The following is a 15,714-nucleotide window of genomic DNA, read 5'->3' as shown; positions in this document are numbered from 1 at the left end:
AGGAAAATCACTGAAGAACACCATTCTATAATTCAAGAATTATAATGATCTAATTATACCTAATATATTATCTATGCATTTAAAACATCCAATATGATATGCTGCACTTAAACAGGACTTTACAATTGAAAAAATACTTTCCCATAAATTAGGTCATCTGATCCACATAACAACTGAGTGAAAAAGACAGGGTAGATATTCATTCATGTATCAAGCACATGCGAGAAGTTGACAATAAATAAGACTTAGTGACTTATCCTTGAGATGCTCATAGTTCACGTATAAACAAAAAAAATTAACAAATAACAACACTGCATTTTGGTAAATGACGCACAAGGTTCTATCAAAGTAATAAAGACTGAATATCTAAATCATTTTGGCCCTAAGGAGGTTCTGACAGAGGAAGAAACTAAGGCTTAGAAAAAGCTAAGTGACTTAAGCAAGACTTTACAGCAGGTAAACAGCAAAAGTCAAGTTTGAACCCATGTCTCTGCCTACTAATCCAGTACTCTTTTTACTACATCAGACTTACTGCTCTCTGAAGTATGACAGCTGCTTTATATTCCGTAAGAGATGGCCTCTGTTGGCGAAATTTTTTCCTTTCCCTGTACCCTTTCCAATGTTTCTGGATAATCAGTGCTGATTTCTCTTCTATTTCCTGGTTATATTTTTCCACCTGACCTAAAAAGATGACAGACACTGTTACAACATACTCACTTCTATGCTTTCTCAAATTCTAGAATCAGGACAATCAAAGTAACAATCTTGTAGTCCTTTAATTATTTTCAATATGATTTTCCCAATTCTATTATTTTACAATGGTTATAAGATTTTAGAAACAAAGAGCTCCAAAAGTCTTCTCAGTTTATGCATCTTCTTTAGAAAAAAGACTCACATAATTATTTTGAGTCCTATAAATGAGGAAGGACTAAAAATCCAATAGCAAAAATATTTAGAAAAAAAGAATCATAAGTAAATAGTTAGAAAGTCATTCAGTACCACCAAAAGGAAAGGGCACATTGTGCATATACATTACCTACTCTGTATGGTTCTAAATTTCTCTTGAGTCACTCACTTGGTTCTACAGATAATTTTTAGTTTCTAGCAATTGGTCAGCATATATTCTAGGGTTCACAGTAGCTAATTTAATTTTTAAATTTATAAATTTAAAATATAAAAAAATTTTAATTTTAAAAATTAAAAGGGATATATTTGAGAGACAGTGCCAAATTCATAGGATTTAGTCGTGAACTACATGTGGAGGGAGGGGAAAAAATTCCAGGATGTCTCATAGATGGGACATTGAGTAGACTGCTGGTGCAATTACCTGAGAGATTAGGAACAGAAGTAGAAATCTGTGGGGACAGATAATGACTAGCTTTGGGGATGCCTGTGGCTATCTAAGTAAAGCTAATCAATAAGCACCTAGCTACAGAGCTGTGCTGTCCAATGTAGTAAGCACTAGTCACAAATGGCTACTTAAAGACAATAAAATTTAGGGCCCTCAAGTGCACTAGCCACATTTCAAGTCAACAGCTATCTCTAACCATTGGTACTGTACTGAACAGTGCAGACAAAGAACATTTTATTTTGTAAAAAGTTCTGTTTGGTAGGGCTGGTCTAGATCTTAGGAAAAAGGGTGAGGATGCAGACAAGACTTAACAGTGCTAAGCACTCATTTGGTAATTGAAGCTACAGTTATGGATGGGATACCCCAGGAAGAGCAATATGAGAATAATGGGGTAAGGAAGGAACCCTGGGATGGATCTATATTTAAGGGAAAGGAAGAAAAGTAAGAGGCTATTGAGGGATACTGGGAATAAGTAGTAGGAAGGGAGAGAAGAATAAAAAAGGAATGTTGAAAAGACTCAGATTTCCCAGGCTACACTTTAACATTAATTTCAGTTTTGTGTGTCAAAGATGGCAAGAAGGTGTCACCAGGTTTGTACTGAGGCATGAGTTAAGTTCTGAGGGCAGAATGTAGCAACGTAGCAATATTCTAACATCTTACTAAGTTCAAGGGGTTCCTTCTTTATGTCAAAGACATCTATCTTTAAGCATAAAATTTTATGTTTCACTGATTTATCTGAAAATTAAGAAAAATTAGTGGAGAGATTGCTCATCATCAACTAGTAAGTCTAATCAGAAAAAAATAAGAATTTTTTTTTTTTGACTGAAGAGATTTAGTAAGATTTACCTGAAAAAGTTGAAACAGGGCTAAAGGCCCACATTTAAAAATTAACTCATCAGGTAGCTAGGAAATTTGGTTTATCAAAAGCTACCCTATCAGTCTTATGCTTATAAACTGATAATGCCACACACCTGGATGAACTATTTCAAGCATACTCAGCCGTATTTCTCGGGAAAGTCTCATGGCTCTCTGCCTTTGAATTTGCAGCTGTAATCTGTGGTCCTCTTCTTCCTTCTGTCTACTTAGCTTCATTAACATCTTTGTTCGTTTAGATCTATGATGGAAACATTAAGTACACATAATTTTCATAATCATATATCTACTCAAGAAGTATATGAAAAAAGGCTTAACCTCGCTGGTAATCATATAAGTACAGAGAGCAAAAAAGATTTTAAAGATAATCCCTAGTGTAGTTACAACATGATGAAATAAGTTTTCATGTGCTGCGTATACAACATTTCTGAAGAAATATTTGGATATATGCATCAAATTTTTTTCTGGAGAAATATTTATGTATCAAACACCTTAAAAATCATAACCAATTAATTCCATTTCTAATACTCCTTAAGGAAAAATCTGATACATATGTCAATATTTATGTTCAAGGATTTTCTCCACATCATTACAATAGTAACAAGTTGAAAACAAACCATATGTCTTACAATGTTGTTGCTGTTTAGTTGATAAGTCATAGCCCACCAGGCTCCTTTGTCCATGGAATTTCCCAAACAAGAACACTGGGGTGGGTTGCCATTTCCTACTCCAGGGGATCTTCCTGACCCAGGGATTGAACCTGCATCTCCTGCACTGGCAGGTAGATTCTTTACCATTGAGCCACTAGGGAAGCCCATATTCTACAACAGTGAGTTATATAAATAAAGTCTGGTTCATTCACTGGATGGAATTCCATAAACTATGAAAAAATAAAAATTTCAAAGAAGTACTTAATGGGTTTTGTTCATTTAATTCAACCAATATTTATCTGAGTGATTGCTGCCTACAATCACTGTCCCTAGGGCAAACAAAGAAGAGATACAGTTATGCCTTTGAGATCAGTTTCAAGGGGAAGTTGAAAGGTAGTGGAATATGCCACTTTGGCATAAAGACTGTTTTGAGCTGGAGGCAAAAGAGAATGACGAAGCATAGAAAGAAGTCTTCCCAGAGTGTTTCACACGTTAAGAAATTGTTTTTGTTAATCTGTTTTTGTTTTTGTCAGTATAATCTTCATGACCCCAACCAATGAACCTAAAATAGAGAGAGGGAAAAATTGTTTTCTTCCGCTACAAGTCAAACAAATAAGATAACCTAAATACCAGCACCATGTTAGAGGTAGGCAAATTGTGAGCTATTCTGAGGGTAACTGAGAGGGCTGTTAGCTGCTTCAGAAAACCTTGCTGAGGAAAAGGGCAGAAAATGAAATTTTAACAGAAAATAAAGTTTCTGACCATGAAAAATGATTAAAAAAGAAAGCCCCAAGAAAGTGCTTTAAAAAGGGTGCGACTATAATAGAATACCTCTTGTTTAATCCGAAGCTCTGATGAATCTAGGTCCATGATTATGGGGGGTGGGCAGTCCCTCCCCCAAAAAAACATGGGAGAGGGAAATTACTCTGAGATAATGACCTGACCACAAAGAGACAGAAATAACCTTTGCAGAAAGCCCAGCTACAAAGGAAGTAAAAGAAATTTGCATAAACTGTTGCAACTAATAGAAGAGGAAAGGTGCTCAAGCCTGAAGCAAACTGGAGATTAAAAAATTAAAAACTCATTATAATGTGAGATATAAGCAATTTTGGCCTCATGGAAAATGCCTTTTAAGGGATATATTTATAACCACTCTGGTGTTGCTACATAAACAGTGGACTATTAATTAGATTCCATAGATACACTTCTAAGTGGACAAAATCTGTAATTCTAGGATACTTTTAAATAGAGATTTTTTAATATTGCAAAGGAAAATAGACTGGCAAATTTGGCAACTACTGTAAGACTAAACATTAAAGGTCTGAATCCATGGCACAGGGGCACCTTTAACTGTAAGAGGATGCACAGCTGAAAATGATAGCAGGTAGAATCCATGAGTGGTAACTATTCTACCTGAGTTCACTACAAAGGTAAAGCTATACCAAGAACATCTCAGACTCTTGTAAACAATATATTGTGACTCTCAAAATATCCATCATTTCTCAGATTTATTTCACCAAAGAAATAATTAATATTTTTAAAGAAATAGCAGGTAAGTTAGACAATAAACCTTGAGCAATGCCTGAATGGATTATACTTGCCTCTCATGCGTACTATTTATTTAATAGATCTGTCTGCCTAACTAGATATGTAAATCTTCAACGGCAAAAAATGTACATTTCCCTCCCTACCACATTCTCAGTGCCCAGTAACATGCTAAAAAAATTTCTATTATTTTAATCTTGTGAGTTACACAGACAATTATCCCACCTTATAGATGGGAAATTTGAGACTAAGGGAGGTAGGGAAACTTATCCAAGATCATTCAGCCCATAAGTTGCTGAGGAGGAATACAAACTCAAGTCTGTTTAACTGTCCCAATACCTACCATAGGCTCTGGAATATATTAGGCACTTGAAACATGTTTAAAAAATTACATGTTTAAAAATTTCATTGGTAGCTTTTTTGCTACCAACGAAACTCATGCCCAATGATATTAGTAACATTTTAAGTCTTCTCTGAAGGAAACTTTACCAATGAAAAGAATGTCCATTAAGGGACACAGCCAGAGTGGCTTCAATATCTACCACTAATCCATGCAGGTTCTTAGAGGCAACTGAAAGAAAACACACAAACGACTTAGCTCCTAACGTCATTAACGATAAAGCAGGGCCATCTCACCAGTGATTTTTCATGCAACCTATTTTAGTTCACTATTTTAAAACATGTTTGTAACTGAGAAATGCAGCTGCAGTTATTAAAATAGTTTCAGTTTTCTTAAAAAAAAAATTGACCTCTGGAATATGCAAGTGACACTTCAATGAACTAAAATTTAGCTTTAAGTTAGGTTACATGAAATCATCTCTGAGATGGCTCTAATTTATCAACGATGACCTAGGAGCTAAATCATATGTGTGTGGCGTGTGTGTGTATGTTCTTTTTATTGCCTCTAAGAATCTAGATGTAGTCTTGTAAAAACTGGGCCACATCTTCATTATTTCATTTTTAGTCTACTTGAAATAAATGACAAACTATGTCATATGTCAATGGCCAAATCCATCCATGACATAGTTACTGAGGAAAATCAGGTTAACATACTTCAGCTTTTTTATATTCATACATATTTTTACCATAATTACATTTGAACAATTATGGTAACTTTTGGTTTTAAGAGTTTAATGAGATATTGACCATTATTGGCTCCCTCTGTAGACCCGGTTCACAAAAGTCTTAAGTGAATAGGATTATGTACTTGTTACGTTAGATTCCTGTTTTATGTTATGTCCTCTGCTTTTGAAAGTATATTAAGGTTAACAAAGTGCTGGCACTCAGAAATGTATGAAGCAAGAATAAAAGAAATAAACTAGAATATTGAAAAAGAAAAAAAAAAACTAAGTTTTCACTCAGCTATACTCTAATAAGATAAATCTAGCCCTCTCAGATCATCAATCCTCTCACCCAAATTTTTTACCTGAAACTCCTCTGCAAAGTAATCACAGCAGATGGAAGCTTCTTCAATCTCTTTCTAGTCTGGAAACCCTTCCAATAAGCTTGAATCAAGCAAGCTGCTTTATGTCGTTTCTGAAATTAAAGGCCAGAATTAATTTAAAGACATCCCTAGGCAAGTTGTTTTTAGAAGTTTACTTCTTAAAATATCAGCCTGGGCAAGTATTAATCTCCATCTTTAATAAGTTGAGCAGAAGGCAACATTTATATAAACCCAGGACAGGGACAGCCTAAGAATATTAAACCTCATCTCCCAAAGGAGGCTCAGTTAGGCAATATCTAAAATGTATTCAAGATGCAGTCTGGTCAGCTTCAAATTCTCTCTGATTAATATCACTTCCATTCTCATTATAAGGATTTCACAATTTTGCTTATTTAATGCTTTAACATCTTTGCTTCACTTCTGATGCTTAGCTTCACTTATTCAAAGATACAAGAGTATGAAGGACTCTGTATAGATTTTTTAAAAAGGCTCTAGGGTTAAAAATTTAGACCATAAAACAACTTCTCTCATCAAACTATAGCTGCTCCGGATTTTAGGGGTGAATAAGTAAAGGAAGGGGGAGAGAAAGCAAAAGATTCAGGAGACTACTACTAGTCAGTGTTTTCAAACTAAATTGTTCACTGAAATTTTAGTAAATATCATGCAAATTATTTTTATAATTCAATACCTGGTCTTTTACTTCCTGATAGGCCTTAGGGCTTAAAAGACCAATGAGCTGTCTAAGTTCTTGACTAAACTCTGTCCCAGGTTCTTGTTTATTTAGTAGACTTCTAAGTCCTGAAATGGAATAACAAAGGCATAGCTATTAATAATAAAATATGATTTTGTTATCTAATCAGAATTAATTTGAGGTTAAAATGTCTAGTTTAGAAACAAATGAAAATAACAAGATTAATCACATGATTTTTCTTCTTCCTTTTCTCAAAAACTTCTAGATAGAGGTCTTTAAGATTTCTTGCTGTCCTAAGAGTTCTGAGGTATTCACTTGTGAGATCTGATGCAAAATCTGTGTAGTCAATACAGGGAGGAGAGTGGAATCATTATGGTAAGTCAAAGGGTAGAGTTATATACATATTTTTTCCTGTTCCAACATAAATACCTTATACGAGAACATTTTAAAAAAGATATTGAATATATACTGAGTAAATGCTTATCCTGTGGAAGTACTGAAGCAGGCTATTAGTTACTACTAATTAAAGGAAGTTATTATTAAATAAAAATATCAACAATGTATGTGATATGGGGTTAATTAATAGGCTCCTGAGCATTTATTACAGGAGAAGTGCTATAACATTAAAATACTGCACTTCCATCCCAAATTAAAACTGAGTAGTAATGTAAGTTACAAAGTAAGTACTATTTCTAAGGCATGGAGGAATGATTATTACAATGTATGCAATATACATAAGCAAGAGAATGGGCTTGGAGTGTACAACTGGGCTTCCATGGGGGCTCATATGCTAAAGAATCCGCCTGCAATGCAGGAAACCTGGGGTCCCTATATTGGGAAGATCCCCTAGAGGAGGAAATGGCAACTCACTCCAGTATTCTTGCCTGGAGAATACCCATGGACAGAGGAGCCTGGCAGGCTGTAGTCCAGGGGGTTGCAAAGAGTTGGACGTAACTGAGTATCTAAGCACAGCATAGCAATATATGGGTCTTTCCATGTCTCAAGTTCTCAGCAGTTTTAATAACTGTAAAATACCTTGAGGCAACTGAATAAGTTCTACTGTTGAGAAAAGAAAGGGAGACAGATTAAGATAGAATTCCTTTATAATGAACTCTGTTGGACATTCACATTTCTATAGAAGAAATAAAATTACAGAAATAATATGTATCTAGCACAGTATCATCTAGAGAGTTTTATTACTGGCACTTTTCTCCCACAAAGTTCACAGTAATGACTCAGGTAAGGTAAGTCACTCACCTCTGTGTGTATTAAGTCACTTCAGTCATGTCCAACCGACTCTTTGCAACCCTATGGACTGTAGCCTGCTAGACTCCTCTGTCCATAGCATTTTCCAGGGAACAATACTTGAGTGAATTGCCACGCCCTCCTGCAGGGGATGTTCCCAACCAAGGATTGAACCTGCATCTCTTGTGTCTCCTGCATTGGCAGGTGGGTTATCAGTACTACCCGGGAAGTCCATTAAATATATCACATTGTATTCTAATTCTTGAAATTTTATATACAATATAGTTAGTTGCTCAGTTGTGTCTGACTCTTTTGTGACCCCATGGGCTATAGCTTGGCTAGGCCCCGCTGTTCAAGGGATTCTCCAGGCAAGAATACTGGAGTGGGTTGCCATTTCCATCTCCAATATATAATATAAATTATTATTATTAATATATAATATAACCCTGTATTAATAGGTAAGATACTTAATGAACTAGAAATCTATTTCTTGACCACACTGAATAAGAAAATATATTGTAATAAATTCATGACTCTGCCTAGCAAAGAAATAAAAAGCTCACATTTAACTTTGCTTAGCAGTTGGAAAACAAAAAAACTGAGTGATTTTGGATAAACTACCTAGATGTTCCACATTTTTGTTTCCACTGCTATATAATGAGGATAGCAAACATCTCACAGGGTTGTTATGAAGATTAAATATTCTAATACATATAAGGTATGCAGAATAGTATCTGACATATAGTAAATGCTCAATTAAAGAAAAGCTATCATAAGGTAATGGTAATACACTGAACCCTTTCCTTCTCAAGTTTCTGAATTTTTATTCACATATGATTTTGGGGGTGATGGCAATTTTTGTCTTTGAGGAAAGGCTGAATAGGAGGTAAAGAGTAATTATTAATGATGTAAAGATTAAAAGGCTGTCAAGTTCTCAAGCAAAGCTCTATTTTCTCAATAAAGTTAGGGATGATCACTGATCTCAGTCATTATGTTACTACACTATATGGCATATTCAACACACAATCATCTGTGAGTAAGGGAGCAAATTATTCATTGTAACCTCATCAATAAAGTATCATATGCCATCTGTTGAGACATGAAGATGGCTGGATTATGTAGTTTTTCCCTTGAATTGTTATCTGTTGTGACAAAGTTTTTATCTGCACACTTTAGTTAATGACTTTTTCACAACACAGGTATTTTGTTTTCCATATACCATAAATAAAGATGTTCTTTTAAAAAAATCTCAAGAAAAGAAAAAATGTATGTATTACCTTTGTAGCAGGCACTCAGTCTCAGTAAAATCAAAATTTCCTGATGGGATTCAGCCATTAACAGTAGTAGCTTTGTAGCAGTACCTCTTATGACTGGACTAGGAGTTGATAGAAGTTTGAAAACAACTTCATCTAAAATTGAATGCAGGATTTTCCCTTCTATTCTGAGTAAATCACCACTAATAGAATAAAAAAATAAAAAATGTACCATTACTAAATGATGCATCAGTATCACAACAAATTAAACAAAAAAGGTGCAGCAACTTAATGTCTATGGCCTGATCCAGGAAATTAACTAATATTTTAAGTGGCTAGCTTAGTTCCAAGAATACATCACATTAAATCAACTAATTGAATTCTTATTGTATGTAAGGCACCATGCTAAGTAAAATAGGGAATACAAAGTAGTCAAAGAAACCTGCAATCAATTATTGGAGAAAGATTAATGTGCAAAATAGTAAACAGATGGTTCAAAAGTTTCAAGGCAATAATAAAAGGAAAAATCACAGGACAGTAAGTACATGGTTCATTGTTAAATGATGGATGAAGACAAACATGTTATAGAAAATCAATTATCACGTACTTAAAATAGGAGGAAATTTTTCTTTTAGTATTCCATCATTACACAACAACTTCATGTTGTATTACTGACATCATGAAAAATTATCTGAAACTTAGAAACAGTCAAAAGGGATTACTAGGTGTCCTTTTACTCACCCCACCAAGGAGTATATGATTTTCTAGGGGTATGTTCCTTTGATTATCCATTTACTACTGATTAGGATATTTTGCAATTCTGTAAAAGTAGATATTGCATAAAAAGATGCTCAACGTTGCTCATTATTAGAGAAATACAAATCAAAACTACAATGAGGTATCACCTCACACCAGTCAGAATGGCTATCACCAAAAAATCTACAAACACTAAATGCTGGAGAGGATGTGGAGAAAAGGGAACCCTCCTGCACTGTTGGTGGGAATGTAAACTGACCCAACCATTATGGAAAACAGTACAGAGATTCCTTAAAAAACGAGGAATAAATCTACAGTATGACCTAGCAATCCCACTCCTGGGCATAGTCCCCGAGAAAACCACAATTCTAAAAGACACATGCACCCCAATGTTCACTGCAGCATAATTTATAATAGCTAGGACATGGAGGCAGCCTAGGTGTCCACTGGCAGATGAATGGGTAAGGAAGCTGTAGTATATATATACAATGGAATATTACTCAGCCATAAAAAGGAACACATTTGAGTCAGTTCTAATGAGGTGGATGAATGCAGAGCCTATTATACAAAGTGAACTAGGTCAGAAAGAGAAAAACAAATGTCGTATATTAACACATATATATGGAATCTAGAAAGATGGAACGGTTGAACCTATTTGCAGGGTAGCAATGGAGACATGGACATAAGAGAACAGACTTATAGACACAGGGCAGTGGGGTGGGGAGGAAGGAGAGGAGGGGATGTATGGAGAGAGTAACACAAAACATATACATTACATATACATGTAAAACAGATAGCCAATGGGATTTGCTGTGTGCCTCAGGGAACTCAAACTGGGGCTCTGTAACACCCTTAGAGGGGTGCGATAGGGAGGGAGGTGGGAGGGAGGTTCAAGAGAGAGGGGACATTGGTATACCTATGGCTAATTCATGTTGATGTTTGGCAGAAACCAAAACAATATTGTAGAGCAATTATCCTTCAATTAAAACTAAATAAATTTAATTATTAAAAAAGAAGATATAATATTAATGCATATATATGGAATCGAGAAAAATGGTACTGATGAACTTAGTAGTGAATGACTTGTGGACACAAAGTTGAGGGTGGGACGAACTGAGAAAGTAGTATTGACATATTTACAACTATCATGTGTAAAATATCAGATAGTTACTGGGAATTTGCTATATAACAAAAGGACCCCAGCCTGGCACTCTGTGATGACCTAGAGAAGTGAGCTGTGGGGACAGGAGGAAGGTTCAGGAGGGAGGGGATATATATAACTATGACTGATTCATGTTGTTTTATGACAAAAACCAACACTGCACTGTAAAGCAATTTTCTACCAATAAAAAAAGAAAAAATAACTGGAAGAAAAAAAAGTAGACATTGGCTTGTAGAAAGCAAATAATGGCAAGGATTCTTATCTGAGAGCAATGCAAACAGACTCTTACTCAACAATATAAATAAACTTTTGTCCAGTTAGAAAAAATAACCATGAACACTTATAACTGATATTCTCCACTATTCAGCTTTTGTGGGAAAAGTTTCTTCTGGTCCTCTTAACCTCCTCTGTTTACAGATTTTTTACTGTTTTTTTTTTCCTTCTGTTTTCTTTGCAGGCTTTCCCCCCAGTACACCCCTAAAAGGTTACTGCCTAGGATTACATTTTGGGCCAATTTCTTTTCTTACTCAATTCATATTTTTCACTGAGCTCTTCTCTCATGTTTTTAACTATACTTTTTAGCCTGATAACTCGTAAGTCCATAATTCTAGTCGAGATCTCTTCCAGAAGTCCTATTCACTGTCAGTGGACATTTGAGTTGTCTTGTCTTTGACTATTACAGATAAAGCTGCTATAAACATTTGTGTGTACAAGTCTTTCCATGGACTTTTATTTCTCTGCCTGCTGAAAATATCTGCCTATGCTGGACAAACCAATATTGAATTTGTTTTGGCTAAGAAGAGGTGGCAAGAATACACAGAAGAACTATAGAAAAAAGATCTTCATGACCCAGATAATCATGATAGTGTGATCACTCACCTAGAGCCAGACATCCTGGAATGAGAAGTCAAGTGGGCCTTAGGAAGCATCACTATGAACAATGCTAGTAGAGGTGATGGAATTCCAGTTATTTCAAATCCTAAAAGATGATGCTGTGAAACTGATGCACTCAATATGCCAGAAAATTTGGAAAACTCAGCAGTGGCCACAGGACTGGAAAAGGTCAGTTTTCATTCCAATCCCTAAGAAAGGCAATCCCAAAGAACACTCAAACTACTGCACAATTGCACTCATCTCACATGCTAGCAAAGTAATGGTCAAAATTCTCCAAGTCAGGCTTCAACAGTATGTGAACCATGAACTTCCAGATGTTCAAGCTGGATTTAGAAAAGGCAGAGGAACCAGAGATCAAATTGCCAACATCCACTGGATCACAGAAAAAGCAAGAGAGTTCCAGAAAAACATCTACTTCTGCTTTACTGACTATACCAGTCTTTGACCGTGTGGATCACAATAAACTGTGGAAAATTCTTAAAGAGATGGGAATACCAGACCATCTGACCTGCCTCCTGAGAAATCTGTATGCAGGTCAAGAAGTAAGTTAGAACTGAACATGGAGCAACAGACTGGTTCCAAATTGGGAAAGGAGTACATCAAGGCTGTATATTGTCACCCTGCTTATTTAACTTATATGCAGAGTACACCATGCAAAATGCTGGACTGGATGAAGCACAAGCTGAAATCAAGATTGCTGAGAAAATATCAATAACCTCAGAAATTCAGATGACACCACCCTTATGGCAGAAAGCAAAGAGGAACTAAAGAGCCTCCTGAAGAAAGTGAAAGAGGAGAGTGAAAAAGCTGGCTTAAAACTCAACATTCAGAAAACTAAGATCATGGCACCTGGTCCCATCACTTCATGACAAATAGATGGGGGAAATAATGGAAACAGTGACAGACTATTTTTTTGGGTTCCAGAATCACTGCAGATGGTGACTGCAGCCATGAAATTAAAAGATGCTTGCTCTTTTAAAGCTGTGACAAACATAGAAGGCATATTAAAAAGCAGAGACATTACTGTGCCAACAAAGGTCTGCCAACTCAAAGCTATGGTTTTTCCAGTAGTCATGTATGGATGTGACAGTTGGACTATAAAGAATGCTGAGTGCCAAAGAATTGATGCTTTGGAACTGTGGTGTTGGAGAAGACTCTTCAGAGTCCTTTGGACTGCAAGGAGATCAAACCAGTCAATGGTAAAGGAAATCAGTCCTGAATATTCACTGGAATGACTGATGCTAAAGCTGAAACTCCAATACTTTGATGTTCATCAAGACTTGATGATTTTTTATTTTGACAAGCTTCATTAAAGTGTAACTGATATACAGCAAACTGCACATATTTAAATGTATAATTTGCTAAGTTTTGACATTCCCCCATCACAATAAAGATAATGAATATACCCATCACCCCTTAAAGTTTCCTTTTGTTTCACTGTACTCCTTCTCCACTTACCCTCCCTGGCACCTTATTTATACCTCTGTCACTATAGATTAGTTTACATTTTCTAGAATTTTATACATAGTTATGACTATAGACCCTAACTGAACATCATCAGTTTGCAGAAATGATTCCTGCAAGAAATGATTACTTTTTATTACTAAAGGAAGGGGGGGGGAGATCAAAATAGAGATTCTATGATTGCACAAGTTTGATTTTCTCATCTTATTAAAGCCAAATCAAAATATGACCATTTCTGCTAAACTTCCTGCCTTTGCACACTATTTTAAGATGTAGGCAGTTTCAATAACCAGATGAAGTGAAATTGCCTGGAAATAATTTGATCCTTTCAGATCTTGCCTTTATTGTTTAGATGATCCACAAAAGTGCTCAGTCTACTGTTATTATCCCCCACTACCAAGATGAAACTATCCTGAGTACTCTACCTAATACTCCATTTTTCATGAAATTTTCCAGTTTTGCAGCTGGAATCAGGCAGCATTCTGGCTCTGTGTGAGTTTCTGGTACTGCTCCTTTTAATCCTTTTGGAATACTGTTTCCAAGACATTGAGTAGTTTCCTCAAATGCAGGTGCTGATCAATACTCTACTGAAAACTTGAAGGGGATTCTGCAGATCTCTGGGGTTCTCTCTTTGTATAGTTCTCTCTTCCATGATATCTTGTCTTATGAACTCTAGCCTACTTTTCATGTTCTATATGTTCTTATTTCTGTGCATTTGCTTATGTTGTTACCTCTGCCTAGAAATATTGTTTTCTCTTCTCCTCACTGGTTAATTTCTCATCCTTAAAGTTTCATCTCAGATGTTACATTCTCCTGGAAGTATCTATCCCCCACCTCAGTCTGGTTTAGGAGCACCTCTTAATACTTAATTAACATTGTACCTTATTATACTGTAATATAATTATATTTATGTATTAGTCTCTCCCACTATACTGTAAGCTATTTGAAGATAAGGTTCATATCTTAATCAATTTTATAAATTCAATGATAGACAATACTTGGCACATATACTAGATGCTTAATAAATCCATATTGAGCTGAAAAAAATCAATGATTTCAACAGTGTTTACTCTGCCTTTCTATTTTAACCTGGGAAAATTTGTCTATTACTTCTTTTATACTCTAGAAGGGCACAGCACTTGGCAAATACTGAGCTTGCAGTCTGCTAAATAAGTACATGATTGTTCAGTCACTAAGTCGTGTCTGACTCTCTACAACCCCATGGACTGCAGCATGCCAGGCTTCCCTGTCCTTCACTATCTCCTAAAGTTTGCTCAGATTCATGTCCATTGAGTCAGTGATGCTATCTGATTAGTCATTTATTATTGTGATCCCAATATTCTCCTTCAGATATCACAGTAATTTTTCTTCTCTAAGACTGAAATAGGGCTAAGTTCTGAAATGAGATACAAATTCAATAATAAACTTTCTTTTACAGTATATTTTTTATATTCATTTTTTAAAAATACAATGGTAATAACAAAGCTTCTTAAATGTTATGTACAAGTCATATACAATTGATTTTAGTAAAACTGGTAATGCTTCTAATCAAAAATAAAAAATTCTATATATTTTATAAAGCCAAGTCACCTATTGATCTGCAGTATGTTCTGTAGCATAGTCAGGACCGTAGATCCTATTTGAACATTATCAGTTTGCAGCAAGTGCAAGAAATGATCACTTTGCAGTACTAAAAAAAGAGAAAAAAAGAAAGATTATGATTCTATGATGATACAACTGGGATTTACTTGTCTTTTCAAAACCAGATCAAAGCGTAAGCATTTCTGCTAAACTTTCTGCCTTAATATACTTTGCAGTAAAGTTATACTTGGTTATTTCCATAACCATAATAAGGCAGTTATTCCATTTTTATGAACAGTTACAAATAAAGAAATACTAAGAATGTATCATTATCTTAAATTAAAATAAAATACAACATATCCTAAAACTGAGTCTCCTTTTCTAACAGTGATTTGAGTGAAGACAATCACATTTTCTGTGAAAAAGAGAATATGAAGGAATAGCAATAGTTCAGATGATTATAATCAGCAGCTCATGTACTTAAAAATTTAACTGTTATATAATGTACCATATTTGCTAATACCTTGTCTTAAATAATAATAAAATCACTAACTACCCAGAAGAGTATTTGGTTTGTAATTTTTAGGCTCTGAACAGCCAGTTATGAAGACCTGGCACTACATGCTTACGCAAGTCACTTAAGCTCTCAGAAAATCTTACTTCTTCCTCTGTAAAGTTAAAACTAACAACTCTCTTACAGACTACTGTAAAATGTCCTAGAACAGGGTTGTTGTTATGTTCAACTGCTAAGTCAGGTCAGACTCTTTGTGATCCCATGGACTGAAGCAGGCCAGGCTTCCCTGTC

At 35.3% G+C, this 15,714-nt stretch overlaps 1 protein-coding gene across 4 annotated transcripts in view; it reads right to left on the bottom strand.

Annotated features, from left to right (window-relative positions):
* Positions 1-15,714, bottom strand: part of IQCB1 (IQ motif containing B1) — a 42,009-nt gene that overhangs the window by 9,794 nt on the left and 16,501 nt on the right. For all 4 annotated transcript variants that reach the window (XM_043875015.1, XM_043875016.1, XM_043875017.1 and 1 more), the window contains exons 6-11: positions 14,919-15,018; positions 9,077-9,255; positions 6,552-6,661; positions 5,846-5,955; positions 2,323-2,465; positions 533-681 (exon numbers count right to left, since the gene is read on the bottom strand). In XM_043875015.1, coding sequence (XP_043730950.1) covers positions 533-681; positions 2,323-2,465; positions 5,846-5,955; positions 6,552-6,661; positions 9,077-9,255; positions 14,919-15,018 — 791 coding nt within the window. The remainder of the gene's footprint in view (positions 1-532; positions 682-2,322; positions 2,466-5,845; positions 5,956-6,551; positions 6,662-9,076; positions 9,256-14,918; positions 15,019-15,714) is intronic.

Source organism: Cervus elaphus, chromosome 19 (genome assembly GCF_910594005.1).
Source record: "Cervus elaphus chromosome 19, mCerEla1.1, whole genome shotgun sequence".
Classification (NCBI taxonomy): domain Eukaryota; kingdom Metazoa; phylum Chordata; class Mammalia; order Artiodactyla; family Cervidae; genus Cervus; species Cervus elaphus.
Note: the sequence above shows the minus strand (reverse complement) of the source record. Positions and strands in the feature narration are given on the sequence as shown.